This window comes from Marmota flaviventris, chromosome 9, assembly GCF_047511675.1.
Source record: "Marmota flaviventris isolate mMarFla1 chromosome 9, mMarFla1.hap1, whole genome shotgun sequence".
In the NCBI taxonomy this organism is placed as follows: domain Eukaryota; kingdom Metazoa; phylum Chordata; class Mammalia; order Rodentia; family Sciuridae; genus Marmota; species Marmota flaviventris.
The window spans coordinates 65,913,243-65,932,808 of NC_092506.1; the positions used below are offsets into that span (position 1 = coordinate 65,913,243).

At 36.5% G+C, this 19,566-nt stretch overlaps 1 protein-coding gene across 2 annotated transcripts in view; it reads right to left on the minus strand.

Annotated features, from left to right (window-relative positions):
• Ints4 (integrator complex subunit 4) overlaps positions 1-19,566 on the minus strand; it is a 108,503-nt gene that overhangs the window by 87,197 nt on the left and 1,740 nt on the right. The window contains exons 2-4 of one of the 2 annotated variants that reach the window (XM_027942666.2): positions 16,402-16,596; positions 13,653-13,770; positions 6,190-6,296 (exon numbers count right to left, since the gene is read on the minus strand). In XM_027942666.2, the coding sequence (XP_027798467.2) occupies positions 6,190-6,296; positions 13,653-13,770; positions 16,402-16,596 (420 nt within the window). Of the gene's footprint in view, positions 1-6,189; positions 6,297-13,652; positions 13,771-16,401; positions 16,597-19,566 lie in introns of those variants that run through there. The other variant, XM_071616525.1, reaches the window with a different exon arrangement.

Genomic DNA, 19,566 nt, shown 5'->3' on the forward strand with positions numbered 1-19,566 from the left:
TAAGTATATAAAGAAGAGAATGGTATTATGACAAAAATAACTGATTTATTTAGTTTCGACATTTTTAAGCACAAATAAGAATTCAGTATACTCTGTATGCAAATTATTCTAATGGATAACCTAACAAACTACACATAATAAATTGGGTAGAATTTTGCATATGCTAAAAATGGTTTATTAGCCAACCACAGTGGTGCACATGCCTGTGATCCCAGCAACAGGCTAAAGCAGGAGGATCACAAGTTCAATGCCAGCCTGGGCCACTTAGTCAGATCCTGTCTCAAAACAAAATAAAAAGGACTAGGGATATAACTCAGTGGTAAAGCACCCCTAGGTTTAATCCCCAGTACCTCAAAAAAGAAAAATGAAAAATGGTGAGGGGGAGGGGTGAGGGGGAAATGGTGGGGACTGATATCAACCAAATTATATTGTTAAAGTGTGTGCATATAAGAATATATAACAATAAATCCCATCATTATGTACAATTACAAATCCACAATAAAAAATGTGGGGGGGGAAAATAGACTAGGGGTGCAGCTCAACGGTAGAGTGGCCTTCCGTTCAGTTACCACAAGAATCAGGGGAGGTGGTATGTTTCTACCAAGCTGCAGTCTCAGGAGTTTAAGGTACTTTTGCTATATTATTAAAGGAACAGAAAAGAAATAGAGACTGAGAGAAAAGGAGAAATGGAGACAATTAAGCTAAAAGGAAGTCTTATGAAGAAAGATAAATCTTTGTTCTCTCAGAAAAATCTTCACAAAGAAAGCAGAAGACACTCCCAATTTCCATTATGAGGTACTACACAAGAAAAGAATGATTTCCTAGACAAAACTGAATTATGTGCAATACTCAAAGACTGTATGTTCCCTCCAACAGTGTACAAGGGTTCTCTTTTCTCTCCATCTTTGCAAACACTTACTTTTTATCTTCTTTGATGAAAGCCATTCTAACAGATGTGAAGTAATATCTCATTATGGTTTTAATTTGCATTTCCCTGATAATTAATGATGAGGAACATTTTTTTCATGAACATGTTGGCCACTAGTAGGTCTCCTTTTGAGAAGTTCTGTTCAGGTCCTTTGCCCATTTCTTAACTGGGTTATATTTGTTTTTTATTATTGAGTTGAGTTCCTCACATATTTTGGAAATTAAATCTTTTATCAGTTGTATGGTTTGCAAATATGTTTCTCTATATATGTTGTCTATTTCTTTTGTTGTGCAGAAGCTTTTTTAGTTTGATATAACCACATTTGTGCATTTTTGTTTTTATTACTTGTGCCTTCAGATATCAAAATAATAATTGTCCAGACTAATATCAAGGAGCTCTTCCCTCTGTTTTCTTTCAATAGTCTTAAAGTCTCAGATCTTATGTTTTAAGTCTTTAATCCATTTGAGTTGATATTTGTGGCACTCTAACCAATATCCCCAGCAATCATTAATGAATACACACACCGTCCTTTCCCCACTGTGTGGCATACAATGTGTTGGAAATCAATTGACCATAAATGTGAGGGTTTATTTTTAGGCTTTCTATTCTGTTCCATTGGTTAATGTATTCATTTTAATGCCAGTTCCATGTTGGGGTTGTTTTTGTTTTGTTTTCTGGTACTGGAGAGCAAACTCAGGACCTTGCATATGCTAGACAAGCACACTGCCACTGAGCTATGGCCCCAACCCTGCCATGTTGATTATAACTGCTTTATTAAATAGATTGAAATCAGGGGGATGTGATGCCTCCAGCTTTGTACTTTTTTCCCCTTGTGATACTGGGAATTGGACATACAGTTGCTTTGTGCATAGTAGGCAAGTGCTCTACTACTGAGTCATATCCCCATCCCTTCACCTCTTATTTTTGACACAGGGTGTGGCTAAGTTGTCCAGGCTGGTCTCAAACCTGCCATCCTCAGCCTCCTAAGTAGTTGGAATTATAGGCATTTGCCACTACATCTGATCTACCATGGTAAACTTTTTAATAACTTTATCAACATATAAATTACATACAATGCAATTCATAAAATAAAGATATGTAATTCAATGGGTTTTTAGTATATTCACAAATATACATGACCATCACCATAGTCACTTTTCAAACATTTCCAACATTTCAAAGAGACAACCCCTTAATAAAAAGACACTCTAGGTCGTGGCTCAGTGGTAGAGCACTCGCCTCACATGTATGGAGCACTGGGTTTGATCCTCAGCACCACATAAAAATAAATAAAAGTATTGTGTCCATCTACAACTAAAAAAATAAACAAATAAAATTATTTTTTAAAAAAAGACATCAATGTGAACCATTCTGCTATCAACCTCCTATCTTTCTATCCATCAGAGCCCAAAGCAACCACTAACGTATTTTATTTACCTACTGTTGAAATTCAGTGTAAACAGAATCATATAATCAAGTTGTACCATGTTTTGGATATTTTAAATGGCCAAATAATATTCCACTGTATTTTATTTTTATCAGTTTATCACTTGATGATCATTTAGATTGTTTAACTTTTTTTTAAATTTTTTAGTTGTTAATGGACCTTTTTTTATTCATTTATTTATATGTGGTACTCAGAATCGAACCCAGTGCCTCACACGTTAGGCAAGCACTCTACCACTGTGCCATGATTCTAGCTCCAGTTGTTTAACTTTTGATTATTATGAATAATGCTATTCACACATCAAGTTTCATGTAAACATGTTACAGTTTATTTGTAGGTACCTAATGACTGACAGTTTTGAGCACCTTTTTAAAAATTTTTTCTTAATATTTTTTAGTTGTAGTTGGACACAATACCTTTATTTTATTTATTTATTTTTATGTGGTGTTGAGGATCGAACCCAGAACCCCACACGTGCCAGGCAAGCACTCTACCACTGAGCCACAACCCCAGCCCCAGTTTTGAGCATCTTTCTTTTTTTATTTTTTTTTTAAGTTTTAGGTGGACACAATATCTTTATCTTACATTTACATGGTGCTGAGGATCAAACCCAGCGCCTCGTACATGCTAAGCAAGCACTCTACCTCTGAGCCACAATGCCAGCCCCCAGTTTTGAGCATCTTTACAGGCTTATAGATCATTTTTACATCTCCCTTGGAGAAATACCTATTTAGATATTCTGTCCACATTTTAATTGGGTTATTTATATTTTTATTATTGAGTTGCAAGAGTTTAGTCCCTTGTTTTAGATATAAATATATATGAGTTACAAATATTTTTTAACATTTGGTGGACTGTCCTTTCACTTTCTTAATTGTGCCCTTCAGCACAAGTTTAAACACTAAAATTCAATTTATTTTGTTTCCTATTCTTACTTGTGTTTTTGTCATATCTAACAATCCATTCCAAATCCAAGGTCCTGAAAATTTCCTGATATATTTTGTTCCCCAAAATGGTTTATAATTTTGTTTGTTTTATTTAGGTCTTTGGTTGATATTGAGTTAATTTTTGTATATGGTGGTAGAATAGTTACCAACTTCATTCATTTGCATATGAATAGCTAGCTGACCTGACAAAATGTGTGCAAAAGACTATTCTTTCTCCATTAAATATTATTGATACCCTTGTTGAAAATGAATTGAAATAAACCCAAATACACATGGGTTTAGTTCTTCACTATCAATTCTATTCCACTGAACTTTAGGCAGATACTACACTGTCTTGATTACTGGTGCTCTGCAGTTAAGTTTTAAAATTGGCAAACATAAATTAATCTTAATTTTTTGTTCTTTTTCAGTTATTTTAGCTTCCTTTAAAAAAAGCTCCAGGGCTGGGTTGTGGCTCAGTGGTAGAGTGCTTGCCTGGCATGTGTGAGGTAGTGGGTTCAATCCTCAGCACCACATAAAAATAAATAAATAAAATAAAAGTCATCTATAACTAGAAATATTTAAAAAAAAGAAGAAGAAAAAGAAAAGACAAAGAAGAAGAAGAAGCCAGGCACAGTTGCTCACACCTGTAATCCCAGTAGCCTAGAACACTAAGACAGGAGGATCGTGAGTTCAAAGCCAGCCTCAGCAACTTACCAAGGCACTAAGCAACTCAGTGAGACCCTGTCTCTAAATAATATACAAAATAGGGATAGGGATGTGGCTCAGTGGTGGAATGCCCCTGAATTCAATCCCTGGTATGAAAAAAAAAGGAATAAAAAAAGAAAGAAAAAAAGAGAAAGAAAGAAAGTTCCATATAGCTTTCAGAATGTAAGTTTTATAATTTTTTTTTTTTTTTTTTTGGTGGAGGTGGGTTACTGGGAATTGAATTCAGGGGGCACTCAACCACAGAGCCAAATCCCCAGCCCCTTTCCATATTTTATTTAGAGATGGTGCCTCGCTATTGCTGAGGTTAGCTCTGAACTCACAATCCTCCTGCCTCAGCCTCCTGAGCTACTGGGATTACAGGCATACACCACTGTGCCCAGCAAGTTTTATACTTTTTATTCTTTATTTGTTTTAATTTTTATTTAATTTTTGGGTACCAGGGATTGAACTCAGGGGCACTTGACCACTGAGCCACATCCCCAGCCCTATTTTGTATTTTATTTAGAGACAGGGTCTCCCTGAGTTCTTAACACCTCACTTTTGCTGAGGCTGGTTTTGAACTTGTGATCTTCTTGCCTCAGCCTCCCAAGCCGCTAGGATTACAGGCATGCGCCACAGTGCCCAGCTACTTTTTATTTTTTAATTGCAGTACTGTAGATCGAACCCAAGGCCTTAGGTATTAACCTACATCCCTTTTACTGTTTTTTTGGGACAGGGTCCTTCTAGATTGCTAAGGCTGACCTTGAACTTGCAATCCTCCTATCTCAGTTTCCTGTGTGCCTGGGATTACAGGCATGTGATACAGTACCCAGTTTAGATTTCCTAAATTTATTACTAAATAAAGTCATGTGTCGCTTAAGGATGGAAATCTGAGAAATACATGGTTAGGCAATTTCAACACTGTGCAAACATCATAGTTTACTTACACAAACCTAGATGGTATAGCCTACTATTCACCTTGGATAAGGGAATATATAACCTATTACTTCTAGGCTACAAACGTTTATAGCATTTTACTGTATTGAATACTGTAGGCAAAGATAGGTGCAGTGGTACACACCCATAATCTCAGTGACTCAGGAGGCTGAGCAGAGGAATCTCAAGTTCTAATCCTGCATGGGCAACTTAGCAAGACTCTTGTCTCAAAAAGAAAAATAACAAGGATGGGAGATGTAGTTCAATCCCTAGTACTACAAAAAATATTGAAGGCAACTGTAACACAATGATAATATTTCTGTACTAAACATTAAAAAGGCATAGTAAAAATTGACATAAAAGATAAAAATGAAAAAGATCTTTATAGAAAATAAAAGAAATAATGTCTGGTTAAAAAAAGAAGATAAAAATGGGTGTTGGAATGGTATTAGCATATGTAATACCTTGGATTCAATCCACAGCACTGCCCAAAAAAAGATTAAAAAAAATAATAATAACATACTATGAGCTAGTCATGATAGCACACGTCTGTAATCCCAATATTTCAGAAGGTTAAGGAAGGAGAATCACAAGTTCAAGGCCATTACTGTCAACTTAGTTAGAACTTGTCTCAAAATAAATAAAATAAAAAGGGCTGGGGATGTTGCCTAGTGGTAGAGTCCTGCTGAAGTCAATCCCCAGTACCAAAAAAAATTTTTTTTTCCCCAAACAGTTGCTTTTGTCTAGTTGTCCTATTCACTGAAACAACAGACATAATAAAAAGAATGTGAACTTTGGAGTCAGAGAAACCAGAGTCTACATGGCTGGTTTACAAATTCCTACTAGTAAAAACTTGGAAAAGTTAGATCCTTTAAAAGTCTCAGTTTCTACCTCTGTAAAACGGGGATCTCAAGAAGTTAACTTAAGGATCATGAGAGCCAAATGAAAAATTGAATACAAAGCACCATAATAAGAAAAGTGAATTATAAACACAATATACATAGTAGTTACATTCTGAAATTATTTTCATTTCTTTGGGCAGGAGGAAGCAGCTCATTTTATAATACTTCATTTATTCCTAACTCAATACCAAGGACAAAAATAGGTGGCTCTTAAAACCATTAAGAGACCTTGGCAACCCTCAGTTACAGGTTTAGAAGATGGATAGAAGCATACTTTTCAGCTCCAACCACCTGCCCATATAATGCAAAAATGTTAAAGAGAAAAGACCAATATACTCTTACCTTGCAGGCCACATCAACTAATCGTGTCTGAATAGCTTGATTCTCTGGCAATTTAGTGCCAATTGCAAGCAAAGTGTCCAGGAGTTGAGCTAGGACTTGATGAGACTCTAGAAAAGAAGAAAAGTTGGATTTCAGAATCTCAAAAGGAGATCAAACAGAAACTAATTTACTTTGTTAAAGAATTCAGATTTAGCTGGGTGAGGGGATCCACACATATAATTCCAGCTATTTGGGAGGCTAAGGGAGGTGGATTAGAAGTTTGAGACCAGCTTAGCCAACTTACATGAGACTTTCTCTCAAAAATTTTTTTTGAATTTAAAAAAAAAATATTGGGTATGCAGCTCAGTGGCACAGTGGGTTCTATCCCCAGTACTGCGTAAATAAAGCAAAAAGCACTAAGGTGTAGCTCAGTGGTAGAGAGGTTGCCTAGCATGGGCAAGGCCCTGGGTTTAATAGCTAGATCCAAAAATAAATAAACAAAGAGCCAAATCCAAGTTTCTTATGCAGATTATCTTCTTTGTCTAATTGTTCTTTCATGTTCCAAAATATGGGTCTTATGATTTATAAGAGGATTTTTAGGTAGCAGTCAGGTGATCAGTTTTATATTAATAATTATTTTATGTAAATAATTTAGTTTACAGAAAAATTGCAGTTACAATTGACATATGCCACTGTTTTATGTTACTAATGTCAAAATTCTCTTTAAATTTAGTTTGTGAAACAATTAATTCATTTAACAAAAATGTAAAATCATAATTTAGATTTCATGAAGCAAATATTGTCCACAATGGCATGCATGATATATAAATTATTAAGTCTTGGGAAACACTGATTAAATCACTTCTTAGTTAAAAATTCCAGTAATAGTACATTGAACATATCTGTTTACTCTTTCCTAAAACTAACATAAGAGTAACATAGTCTTACTAACATAAGAGAAAAGAAAGTAAAAGGGGAGAAACCTGAAAGACTAATGAAAACAGAAGAAAAAAGGTAAACAGGTGAGGAAAGTCCACAAAATTTTCAGAGGGAGAAATTGAAAACTAATAGAAATAGAAAACTAATAGTAAATATCTGAGATAGGTATCACTACAAAGCAAATAAATTCTAGTTATATCACCCCAAAAAGGCTCATTTAAAAAAAGGTGTGGTGGTACACACCTGTAATTCCAGCAATTTGGAGGCTGAGGCAGGAGGATTGCAAGTTCGCAGCCAGTCTCAGCAACTTAACAAGCCCTAAACAACTTAGCAAGAATCTGTCTCAAAATTAAAAAAAACAAAAAGGTCTGGGATTATAGCTCAGTGGTAAATCATCCCTGGGTTAATCCAGTACCAAAAAACAAACAAATAAACAAAAAACGATGATGAGGCAGGGATTTGCTTGACATCTCTGTAGGAAACAGTTCAATCCCTGGTCCTTACCTGTCTTACACAGAAGTGATCACTGAAACATTTATTCTGTACAGAAAATGAACCAGAAAGAATGCAACTTGGGGGGATACCTTCTGAGGACAAGGAAGAGACAGAGGGAAGAACAGAAGATTAAGAGAGAGTAGACATACCAAATCATAAAATGCTCCCTCCCACCTTCCCCCAAACCTCCCTTCAACTGCTTTGGCTCCAAGAACACAGGCTTCCTCCTAGGAGATTCACAAACATCTAATTGCAAAAACTTACGGACCCAGGAAAAAACACCAACAAAAAACTAACACTTAACAGTCCTCCAAAGACATGCAGAAAGATCCTATAGTCGAAGTTACAGTTGAAAAGTCTTATTCTTGTATATAAGACTACCCATCAGGTTTTTCTTTTTTTTAATATTTATTATTTTTTAGTTTTTTAAGTGGACACAATATCTTTATTTTATATTTATGTGGTGCTGAGGATCGAACCCAGTGCCTCATGCATGCTAGGCGAGCACTCCACCACTAAGCCACAATCCCAGACCCTACCCATCAGGTTTTCATGCCTCATCTTAAATTTAAATGCAACATCAAAGATAACCAAGAAAAACCACAGGGTACAGTGGCACACTCCTGGAATCCCAGTGGCTCGGGAGGTTGAGGCAGGAGGATCCTGCCTGAACTCAAAGTCAGCCTCAGCAACAGCAAGGTGCTAAGCACCTCAATGAGACCCTATCTCTAAATAAAATATAAAATAGGGCTGGGGATGTGGCTGAGTGGTTGAGTGCCTAAGTTCAATCCCAGGTACCAAAAAAAAGAAAGAAAACTCACAATTCCTTCTGAGGGAGGGAGGAAGGACAGCATCATGCAGTGGTTCACACCTATAGTCCCAGCAACTAGGAGGCTGAGGCACAAGAATCACAAGTTCAAGACCAACCTCTATAGCAAGACTCTGTCTCAAAATAAAAAAGGGGAGGTATGGGGACACAGCTCAGTGGTACAATCTCCTGGGTTCAATCCCCAGTACCAACCAACCAAACAAAAAATACTAAAAACAAAACAAAAAAAGCCCTCAATATAAAAGAAGGCACAAAGAAAAAGATAGGAAATGAAGACATCTCTAACACCACCTTTTAATTTATTTCTTCAGAATTAACTTCCATGAAATGTTAGCAAAGGGAACTGAAGGTCTAACTCAGTAGTAGAGTGCTTGCCTAGCATGCACAAGGCCTGAGTTCAATTCCTAGCATGGAAAAAAAGCGGGGTGGGGGAGAAAAGCTAGTTAAAGCTTTTGAAGCCTCTGACTTACCTCTGACAAATCAGAAATCTAATTTAAACCTTTAGTCTCTCTCCTGAATTTCTGATCTGCATAACTTGTCCATCTCCACATGGACAATAAATGATACCTCAATATCACCAAACCTAATTGCTCAGAATTGCCAAATTCTTTCTAAAATTAGACTTGATAATTTTATGCCGGTGCTCAAAAAACTTTACATGGTTCCACTGCCTACAAAATAACATTCAAATTCCTCAGCACTCAAGACCACCCTTTGGCTTCAAAACAGTTTACCATTCATTCTCTGGTGATCTTATATAAAACTGTTCAGTTCTTAGCCAGACCCCGTGACACATGCCTGTAGTCCCAGCAACTTGGGAGGCTGAGGCAAGAGGATCCAATATTTGAAGCCAGGCTCAGCAACTTTGTAAGGCCCTAAGCAACTTAGCAAGACCCTGTTTCAAAATAAAAAAGTAAAGAACCAGGCTGGGGTTGCAGCTCAGTGTAAGAGTGCTTGCCTAGCATGTGTGAGGCACTGGGTTTGATTCTCAGCACCACATACAAATAAATAAAATAAAGGTCTATCAACAACTAAAAAGTAAAAATAAATAAATAAAAAGTAAATAACCCCTGGGTTTAATCCCCAGTACCAAAAAACAAAACAAAACAAAAACTTATTTAGTTATTTAAATATCTCTTGTATTTTCCCAACTCTCTGCCTAGTAGTATCATAATGTTGTCTTTCCTTGTCATAACTTTCCCATCTGACTTTTAAACCCACCTCATCTCTCAGCCTTTCTAGAATCATATCAGTTAGCACTGATCTCACCCTCTGCTCTGCTCCCACAATACTAATTATACTTACTATAAAACATACTTTGTGTGTGTTTTAATAGGCAACAGAGAGGTAGATATATACAACACTTTCAAAGTACCTACTCTAGTGTTTGCCAAGAAGTCAAAGGCCTCATATATGTACAAAAATGAAATGGAAAATCTTTGGTCCACAATGTGCATCATGGGCTGGGGGTATAACTAAGTGGTAGAGTGCTTGCCTAGCATGCACAAAACCCTGGTTCAATCCCAGCACCACTCCAAAAACAAAAGCAAACAAAACAATGTGCATTACATTCTTGGAATTAAAAGTACATACTAGACTGAATAATCAGGAAACTCAATCCTAAATCTATGATTTTAGCAGTCACTTTATCTCACTGTTTTTCACTTTCCTCATCTACAAAATAAAAAGCTTTAACTAGATCATCTCTATGGTCCCTGGGCTCTATCTTCTATGCATCTCAGTGTGCCAGGAACTTGAAACCCAGAAAAGACCTACATCAAGTCTCTTAGAGACAATTATGAAACAGAATTAGAAAGCTTAGCAAAAAACAAAATAGCCATTTGCCATGAATATCACATAATCTAAGTCCCTTTCTTTTAAAGATTAGAATGAGGTTTTCTTCAAAATATTTTCTTTCTCTCTCTGTGCTGAGCACAGTGTGCAGAGGATTACAAATTCAAAGCCAATCTTGGTTAGTGAGAGTGTCTCAAAATAAGATTTAAAAAGGGATTGGGGATGTACCTCAATGGCAGACTACCCTGAATTCATTCCCCAGTGCCACAACCACAAAAAAAATAAATAAAATAAAATAAAAAATAAACAAACAAACAAAAAACTGTCTCTCTCTTATGCTTCTATTTTGGAGGTAAGCATTTTAGTTAAAGCCTGGTGTATATGAAAAATCACTGTATCAAGTTCTCAGTTCTACTACTACTCAGCTAAATAAACCAACTCATTTCCACCTCTATGGACGTAGTTTCTGTCATCCACAGGAATTAGACAAGATGATTTCTATAAGGTCATCATAGTTCAAAAACTCTATGGAATACTCACTCTTAAAATATGGAGTTCTTCCATGACCTGTACCATGAAGTTGCTTGGCTAACTTTTCTACCTAGAATGTTTTCCCCTATACCTGACTTGATCCTCAATCCCACCCACAGCAAGCACCTACTAACCCTTGAACTGTCATCTCCCATGCAGGTATTAGAGGAAATATTTATGGGAAAAAGAAAAAAGATACTTCTCTTTTGAGTCAATGTAATTGTTTCCATGCTTTAAAAAAATGTGCCCGATGAAACAAGACCATTCAGTTGTAAGTTGAAGCATAAACTGAATTAATTCATTTGAAAAGCAATATGGTAAAATATAGCAAGGGTCATTAATATTAGTATGTTTGAACTCTCTTGTTCAATAATTTCCTTCTTAGAAATTTATCCTAAGAGGGCTGGGGTTGTGGCTCAGTGGTAGAGTGCTCACCTAGCATGTGTGAGGCACTGGGTTTGATCCTCAGCACCACATAAAAATGAAATAATGGAATTGTGTCCACCACCTAAAAAATTGTGTCTACCACCAGCTAAAGATAAATATAAAAAAAAGAAAAAAATTTATCCTAAGAAACAACAGAAATTGACTCTATTTTTTTTTTTGCAACTAGCTAATAACAACCAAAAAAATTATACACGTGGTGTTTAATATGTTATCAACACCACAAATATTATGATGGTATATAGAAACATGGAAAAAACTCCATATAACAAAACACAAAATTGTACATTTACTAAGTACAGTCACATAAATTGTATATAAGTGAAAAGTAATATGTAAAATGAAATAAGTTGTTTGACAGAAAGAGGAGGAATATCTTTTATTTCTTATATGCCAATTGTTGGCATTTTAATAAAATAGATCTCTCCTGAAGGGGCAGGGAAGATTCATTGTTTTTGCAAATGAAAAATGAAATCAAAATTCAATACAAGTAAAATTTTAGTTTGAAATTTTTTCTTATAAAATTCTCAGCTTTGACCAATGACTTATCTTTATTACCATTAAACAGTTGTGCAATAAGTGTTAAGATCTTTATTATCATTAAACAGTTGTATAATAAATGAATCTAGATAGTCTAAATTAATCTCTTATATTTTCAGAATCTCTTTAAGATTCAAATATTTATACCCTAAAAGAAATAAAACTGAGGCTGGGATTGTAGCTCAGTGGTAGAGTGCTTGCCTCACATGCATGAGGTCCTGGGTTCGATCCTCAGAACTACATAAATAAATAAAAAAATAAAGATATTATGTCTATCTACAACCAAAAAATATATATATTAAAAAAAAAAAGAAAAGAAATACAACTATTCTTTGGCCAGGCATGGTGTGGTGCCCGCCTGTAATCCCAGGCTGAGGCAGGAGAATTGCAAGTTCAAAGCCAGCCTCAGCAATTTAGCAAGGTGCTAAACAACTCAGTGAGACCCTGTCTCTAAATAAAATATAAAAAGGGATGGGGGTGTGACAAGTTGTTAAGCGCCCTTGGGTTTACTCCCTGGTACCAAAAAAAATAAAAATAAAAAGCAATAAAACTATGCCTATAATCCCAGAACTTTAGGAGACTGAGGAATGAGGATCACAAGCACAAGGCCAGTCTCAGCAACTTAGCAAGAACCTGTCTCAAAATAAAAGTAAAAAGAGCTGGAAATGTGCCTAGTTGTGAAGGACTCTGGGTTTAATTCCTATTATGGTTAAAAAAAAAAAAAAAAAGGAGAGAAAAAGGGAGATAAGACTGTATTTAATTCTCAGGTAAATATATGTACATGGTTTTATTAAATCATCCTCATATTCCTTTTGAATAACAACCAACATAAACATTTATTCTTAAATTTTATACAAACTGGGCGCAGTGGTGCACACCTGTAATCCCAGCAGAGCCTGGGAGGCGGAGGCAACAGGATCATAAGTTCAAAGCCAGGCTGAACAACTTAGCAAGGCTCTAAGCAACTAGAAGACTCTATCTCTAAATAAAATATAAAAAGAAAGCTGGGGATGTGGATCAGTGGTTAAGTGCCTCTGGATTCAATCCTCAGTACCAAAAAAATAAAATTTTATTCAAAAGGGCCAGGTGTAGTGGTGCATGCCTGCAATCCCAGTGACTCAGGAGACTGAGGCAAAAGGATCACAAGTTCCAGGCCAGCCTCAGCAACTAAGTGAGGCCCAGTATAACTTAACAACACCCTGTCTCAAAGAATAGATAAAAATGGGCTGGAGATGTGACTCAAGCGGTAGCGCGCTTGCCTGGCATGCGTGTGGCCCAGGTTCGATCCTCAGCACCACATACAAATAAAGATGTTATGTCCGCCGAAAACTAAAAAATAAATATTAAAAAATTCTCTCTCTCTCTCTCTCTAAAAAAAAAAAAATATATATATATATATATAGATAGATAGATATAGATATATAGATAAATAGATAGATAAAAATAAAATGAAAAGAAGCCAGGCACAGTGGTGCACACCTGTAAATCCAGCAGCTCCAGAGGCTGAAATGGGAGGATCGTGAGTTGAAAGCCAGTTTCAGCAATTCAGTGAGATGCTGTCTCTAAATAAAATACAAAATAGGACTGAGAATGTGACTCAGTGGTTGAGTGCCCCTTAATTTAATCCCCAGTACCCCATAAAAATTTAAAAAATAAAATGAAATGAAAAGGGTTGGGGGTATAACTCAGTGGTAAAGCACCCCTTAGTTCAATCCTAGTACCAACAGGGGAAAAAAAAAAAAACTAAACATTTCTGCTCTGGCTATATAGTTTTTGTTTTATTTTGTGTGTGTGTGTGTGTGTGTGTGTGTGTGTGTGTCGCTGGGGATCAAACCCAGGCCCTTGCTAGGCCAATACTCTACCATTAAGCTATACTCCCAGCTCCTTATACAGTTTTTAAATTTTAACTTACTTTCATTCTGTAGTATGTTAATGGCATCATCTATAATGCAATCTGGCGAAAATCCTGAAGTCTTTGATAATAAACCCAACAATGATGCAATTTTCAGTCTCACAGATGGATCATTTTCCTTGAATAAAAGAAACAACTGTCATCTTGATGCTTTACTCTTAGCTAACCAACAAACAGGAACAGAATATGGGAACATAATATGCCAAAAGAGATTCAGAGATCCAAGTATTCTAAGGCTTCATTTCTGAAAAATTAACCTGATACACTTCAGGAGAGAGTTTTTTTCAATCAGTTTTTCCCCTCTTCCATTTGTGACACCCAAATACTGCAAAATGAATGGAAACTTCTATTTAATGCCTTCCTGATATCATTACCTTCTTACCAAAAATGTGCAGTTGGTACCTTAACTCCACCGTGTAGTCATGTCAGACTTAAGTCACAGCCACTTATACCACCAACAATGTCAGGCCTAAGCACCCAATATTGTTGCAAGTAACAGGCTCTGGAAGTCTCTGGAGAATCTTTTAATATATCTATTTTTTCTTTTCTTTTTTCTATTTTTTTTTCTTCCCGGCACTGGGGTACTTAAATCAGGGGCACTTTACCACTGAACTACATCCCTCAGCACCTTTACCACCCCCCTTTTTTTCAGGGGAGTACTGGGGATTGAACTCAGGGACACTCAACCACTGAGCCACATCCCCAGGCCAATTTTGTTTTTTATTTAGAGACAGGGTCTATCTGGTGCTTCGCTTTTGCTGAGACTGGCTTTGAACTTGCAATCTTCCTACAGCCTCCTGAGCTGCTGAGATTATAGGCATGCACCACCTCACCCACTTCCCTGCCTTTTTGAGACAGAATATCATCAAGTTGCTGAGGTTGGCTTTGAATTTACAATCCTCCTGCCTCAGTCTCCTGAATCACTGGAATTACAGGTGTATGCCACCACACCCAGCTTCTACCTACTTTTTCATTCAGATCATAAGATCCTAATTAGAAGACTGGGGCAGGCAAGTATAATTGGCTGAGTATAGGTCACCTCCCTAAGCCCCAGCTATAAGGTAGACTGAGATATGAGCAGACTGGCCATTTTAATTTTGATAATGAGACATGATCTCTAACAAGCACCAAGATTCCTGTGGTGAGAAATCTCTTCCCAAGACTAAAAGGAACATGTCCCTTTGTTCAAAATTATAATTAAGTGCATAAATAGCATAATAACCACCAATAAAAAACTGTTCAAAAAATATATGTGTAATGTCAGTGCTGAGATTAGGTAATATTTCTATACTAAAGACAAAAATTATTTAAATGTATACTCAAAGGATGAAGGTCTTGCAAATAAGACCAACTCTTAACCTCCCACCTATTGTTTCTCAGGAGAAACCAGGTACAACAAAAAGACCTCAAGTGAAAGAAGGGACAATAGACATGTAGTCAGCAGAACTAAAATCCTGGCATGCTATCCTATTGTACACAAACTTAGAAACATAATTTTTGTGGGAACTTAATCTTAAAGTATAAGATACAACAAAAACAGAAAGGGCTTTGCAATCGGCCAGACTTAGGTGTGACACTCAGTTCATTATTCAACATCTCTATATATGTGTTGTAAAGAGGTAATTAACCTCTCAGAACCTTACCTGTGAAATGAGGCTAATAATCTCAGAGGGCTACTGAGGGGAAATGACAAGCATAAAAATGAGCACACATTAGGCAGTCAGATAGTAGTACCCTAGTATTATTTCCTTCAGCTAATGTTGGGTTAATTCTTTTTTCTGGTTAGATTCTTGATGAGATTAATAAATAAAATATATTAAACTCCCAAAACTCAAAAGAAAAAACAAACAAGCTTTTACAAAAATGGGCAAAGAACTAGGCATTTCTCTAAAGAAGATATATAAATAGCTAAAAAGTAGATGAAAAGATGTTCAACATTACTAATCATTAGGGAAATACAAACCAAAACAACAAAGAGATACCACCTCACAACCATTAGGATGCTACCATCAAAACAACAAAAACAAGTGTTGCCAACTATATGGAAATATGGGTGTGGTGGTGCACAACTGTAATCCCAGAGACTCAGGTGGCTGAGGCAAGAGGATCTCAAGTTCAACACCAGCCTCAGCAACTTAGCAAGACTCTGTCTCAGAATAAAAACTAAAATAGGGCTAGGGATGTACCTTAGTGGTAAAGCACCTCTGCTTTAATCCCCAGTACCACCCCACCCCACCCCGCCAAATTTTAAGAGTGGTTAGGGGAAAGATGGGATATAGCTCAGTGATAGAGCATGTGGTTTAGCATGTGCAAGGTCTTCGGTTCTAATTCCAGCACAACACAAAAAGAGAAATAAAGAATAATGGCTACTTTGCTAAGAGAGAGATATACATTGCAGTTAGATATGAGGGCCTTAAATTAGGACAGGAATAGCAGAAGAAGAGAACATTTCATTCCAGAAATGAATCTGGTTACAGAGGGGTCATAATTGATATTAACTCTTCCTTTGTGTTCCCACTGCTCTTTGTATATACTAAGCAAACAGTACTTGTCTCCATGGGGTATACTGTAAGCTTCCGAGGACAGGATTTGCATCTTTTATTATCTTTGTATCCATAGTGCCTACAAATGGAAGATAATAAAAGCTTGCCACATGAACACCTTCTTATTTATTTACAATAGTAACACAGTCTACAGACATAATACCATTCTTACACATAATCCCATCGGGTCCTCAAAATCTTCTTACCTTGTAATAATGTTCCAGAAGAATTCTGACCACTCCCTCTACACTTTCTGCCTCCACAGGCTTTCTGGCAAACTGGAGTAGGTACTGCAAAGCATCTGCTGGGGAAGAAGCTTTACACAAATCTATATGAAGTGCTGCAGATTTACTTGGTTTTGTCAGTCGAAGTTTCTTAGTAGCAATTTCCTCCTGTTGTTGCTAGAAGAGAGTAGAGAACATAAGATATTAAAACCTAATTGAAAACACAAAGTCTGCAAATTAAACTTTGCCTAATTTGATGGAAATAATTTTCCCTTATAGTAAATACTATATTTAGTTAATAGACCTAGCCTTACAAAAAACAGTATGTAAACTGGAAAAAGAGCACTGAATTGGTGACATGGCTGAGTCATAATTTTGCTTTCAATGACCTCTACAACTTTGGGCAAGTTACTGAATTTCTCTATGTCTCAGTTTCTTTCTCTAGAAAATGGGTGTACTAACATTCTGTTCTAACCTATCTCTATGGACTATGGTAGCTTTAGAGTTAAGAGGCAACATAAATGATATACTCTATTCTTCTTCTTCCTAATCCATTCCTTATTAAATAAGATGTATCAAGAGCCAGCTGTGGTGGTACACACATCTATAGTCCCAGCACTTGGAAGGCTGACATAGGACAGTTTGAGCCCAGGAGTTTGAGACCATCCTGGGGACCACAATGAGATTAAGGAAGAGGAGGAAGAAAAAAGAGGAGGAGGAAGAAGAAGAAGGAGAAGGAGGAAGGAGAAGGAGAAGGAAGAAGGAGAAGAAGGAAGGAAGGAAGAAGAAGAAGAGAATATCAATTCTAAAAAAAAAATATTGAGAATTTGCTAATGCTCAGCAAGCTCAGCTTCCCTTCTTAGAAAACTAGAACTGAATAGGACAATTTGACCACTGACAAAGAGAATAGCTGTAGGATTCAAACACATCAAGTACATTTTAATTCATGAGTTCATATTGATATTAAGAAAATCACTGTGATTTTTGGAACATCCTAGGGAACCAACTTAGCATCTTCAGAACTGGTAAATAAATGGAAAATAAGGTTTTCATGCTAACTTTCCTACAACATTTATGCCTAGGGTAACTAATTTGTTGGTTCCATTTTTTTAATATTTATTTTTTTAGTTTTAGGTGGACACAATATCTTTATTTTTGCTAAGGATCGAACCCAGTGTCTTGTGCATGCTAGGCGAGCACTCTACCACTGACCCACAACTGCAGCCCCCAACCAGTTTTTTTTAACAAGATTACTCTAACAAAGAAAGATTGATATAATACTGTATAATCACTTTGGCAACCCTAAATGAATGCTTGAATCTACTAAGCAATAATCATTAATGGCTGACGATATCCCACACAAAGAGAAACAAACAAAGATGAAACAGTCGTGAAGAGAAGGAGAAGGAGAAGGAGAAGGAGAAGGAGAAGGAGAAGAAGGAGAAGAAGAAAACAAAAATCTCCAAAACAGGGGCTGGGGATGTGACTCAAGTGGTAGCATGCTTGCCTAGCATGCATGAGGCACTGGGTTCGATTCTCAGCACCACATAAAAATAAAATAAAGATATTGCGTCCACCTACAACTAAAAAATAAATATTAAAAAAAAATCTCCAAAACAGACCTGAATTCAAGCTAACTTCCAAGATTAAATTTAAAAGAAACAGGGAACCGAGGAACATGTTAAACAACACCACAAATATGAAATCAGCAAAATGTAGGAAACTTAGAGGGCAAAGAAATAGTTTCTTCAACCACAACAAAAATAAAATTATGAGAAAAAACTAGAAGTGGACATTAAAGCCACAGATTAATAAAACTAAAAACCACATCAACCAACTGCAATATATAGGCTTTTGTAACCTGATTCAAACTTGGAAAAACTATAAGACAATCAGGGAAATGTATATACTGATAATTAATGATAATTAAGATGTCAATTTTGCTAGGGCATGGTGGTGCAGCACGGGAGGCTGAGGTAGAAGGATCATGAGTTCAAAGCCAGCTTTTGCAGCTTAGCTAGGCCCTAAACAACTTATGGAGACCCTATCTCTAAATAAAATACAAAAAGGGCTGGGGATGTGGCTCAGTGGTTAAGTCCCCTGGGTTCAATATCCAGTTCTCCACCCCAAAAAGTCAATTTCTTTAGATATAAAAATGGTATTGGGTTATTTTCATAAATCCTTAACTTTCAGAGATACATATTAAATTAGTTACAGATGAAATAATGATTTGGATGTGTTTGAAAAAAAAGGTAGGGTAGGGAGACTAGCTGAAGTACAGATGACAATTGAAATTAAATGATGGCTACATCAAATTTAATAAACTATTTTTCTGTTTTTAGGGGAAAAAAGAGGAAATAAAACTAAAACTGAAGCCAGACATGGGGACACATGTCTGTAATCTCAGCTACTTAGGAAGCTAAGACAGGACTATCACAAGTTTAAAGCCAGCATGGGCAATTTAGTTGAGACCCTGTCTAAAAATTTAAATTTTTTTTTTTTTTTTTTTGGTACCAGGGACCACTGAGCCACATCCCCAGCCCTATTTTGTACTTTTTTTCAGAGACAGGTCTCACTGAGTTGCTTAGCACCTCACTTTTGCTGAGGCTGGCTTTGAACTTGCAGTCCTCCTGCCTTAGCCTCCAGAGCTGCTGGGATTACACGTGCGAACCAACGTGCCCGGCTAAAATTTTAAATTTTTAAAAAGGACTGGGAATATAGCTCAGCAGTAGAGTGACCCTGGGTTCAATCTCCAGTAGGAGGGGAAGTATCAAGGTAAATCCCAAAGTATTACAAGAAAAACCCAACTAAGCAAACTAACTTCTCTATAAGACTATGTGCCCATGCTACAAAGATGTGCCCAAAAAATACAGGAAATGACCATTAAGCTGTAAATAAAAACTGTGAGATCACAAAGGGCTTGGGAATTTGGTTTTAGAAAAAAGAGGAGTTCCTAATGAGTATAGAAGACTTGAAGACTTGATTTGTCAATACAAGTATCTGTATTATAATCCTAGATACACTGTTCTGGCTCTCCTAAAAGGCAAGAACACAGTTATGTATTAATTAGACTTTGTGGCCCAACACTTTTTATCATGCCTGGTACAAAGTAATTACTCATTCATAAACTCTTGTTTGTTTGAAATT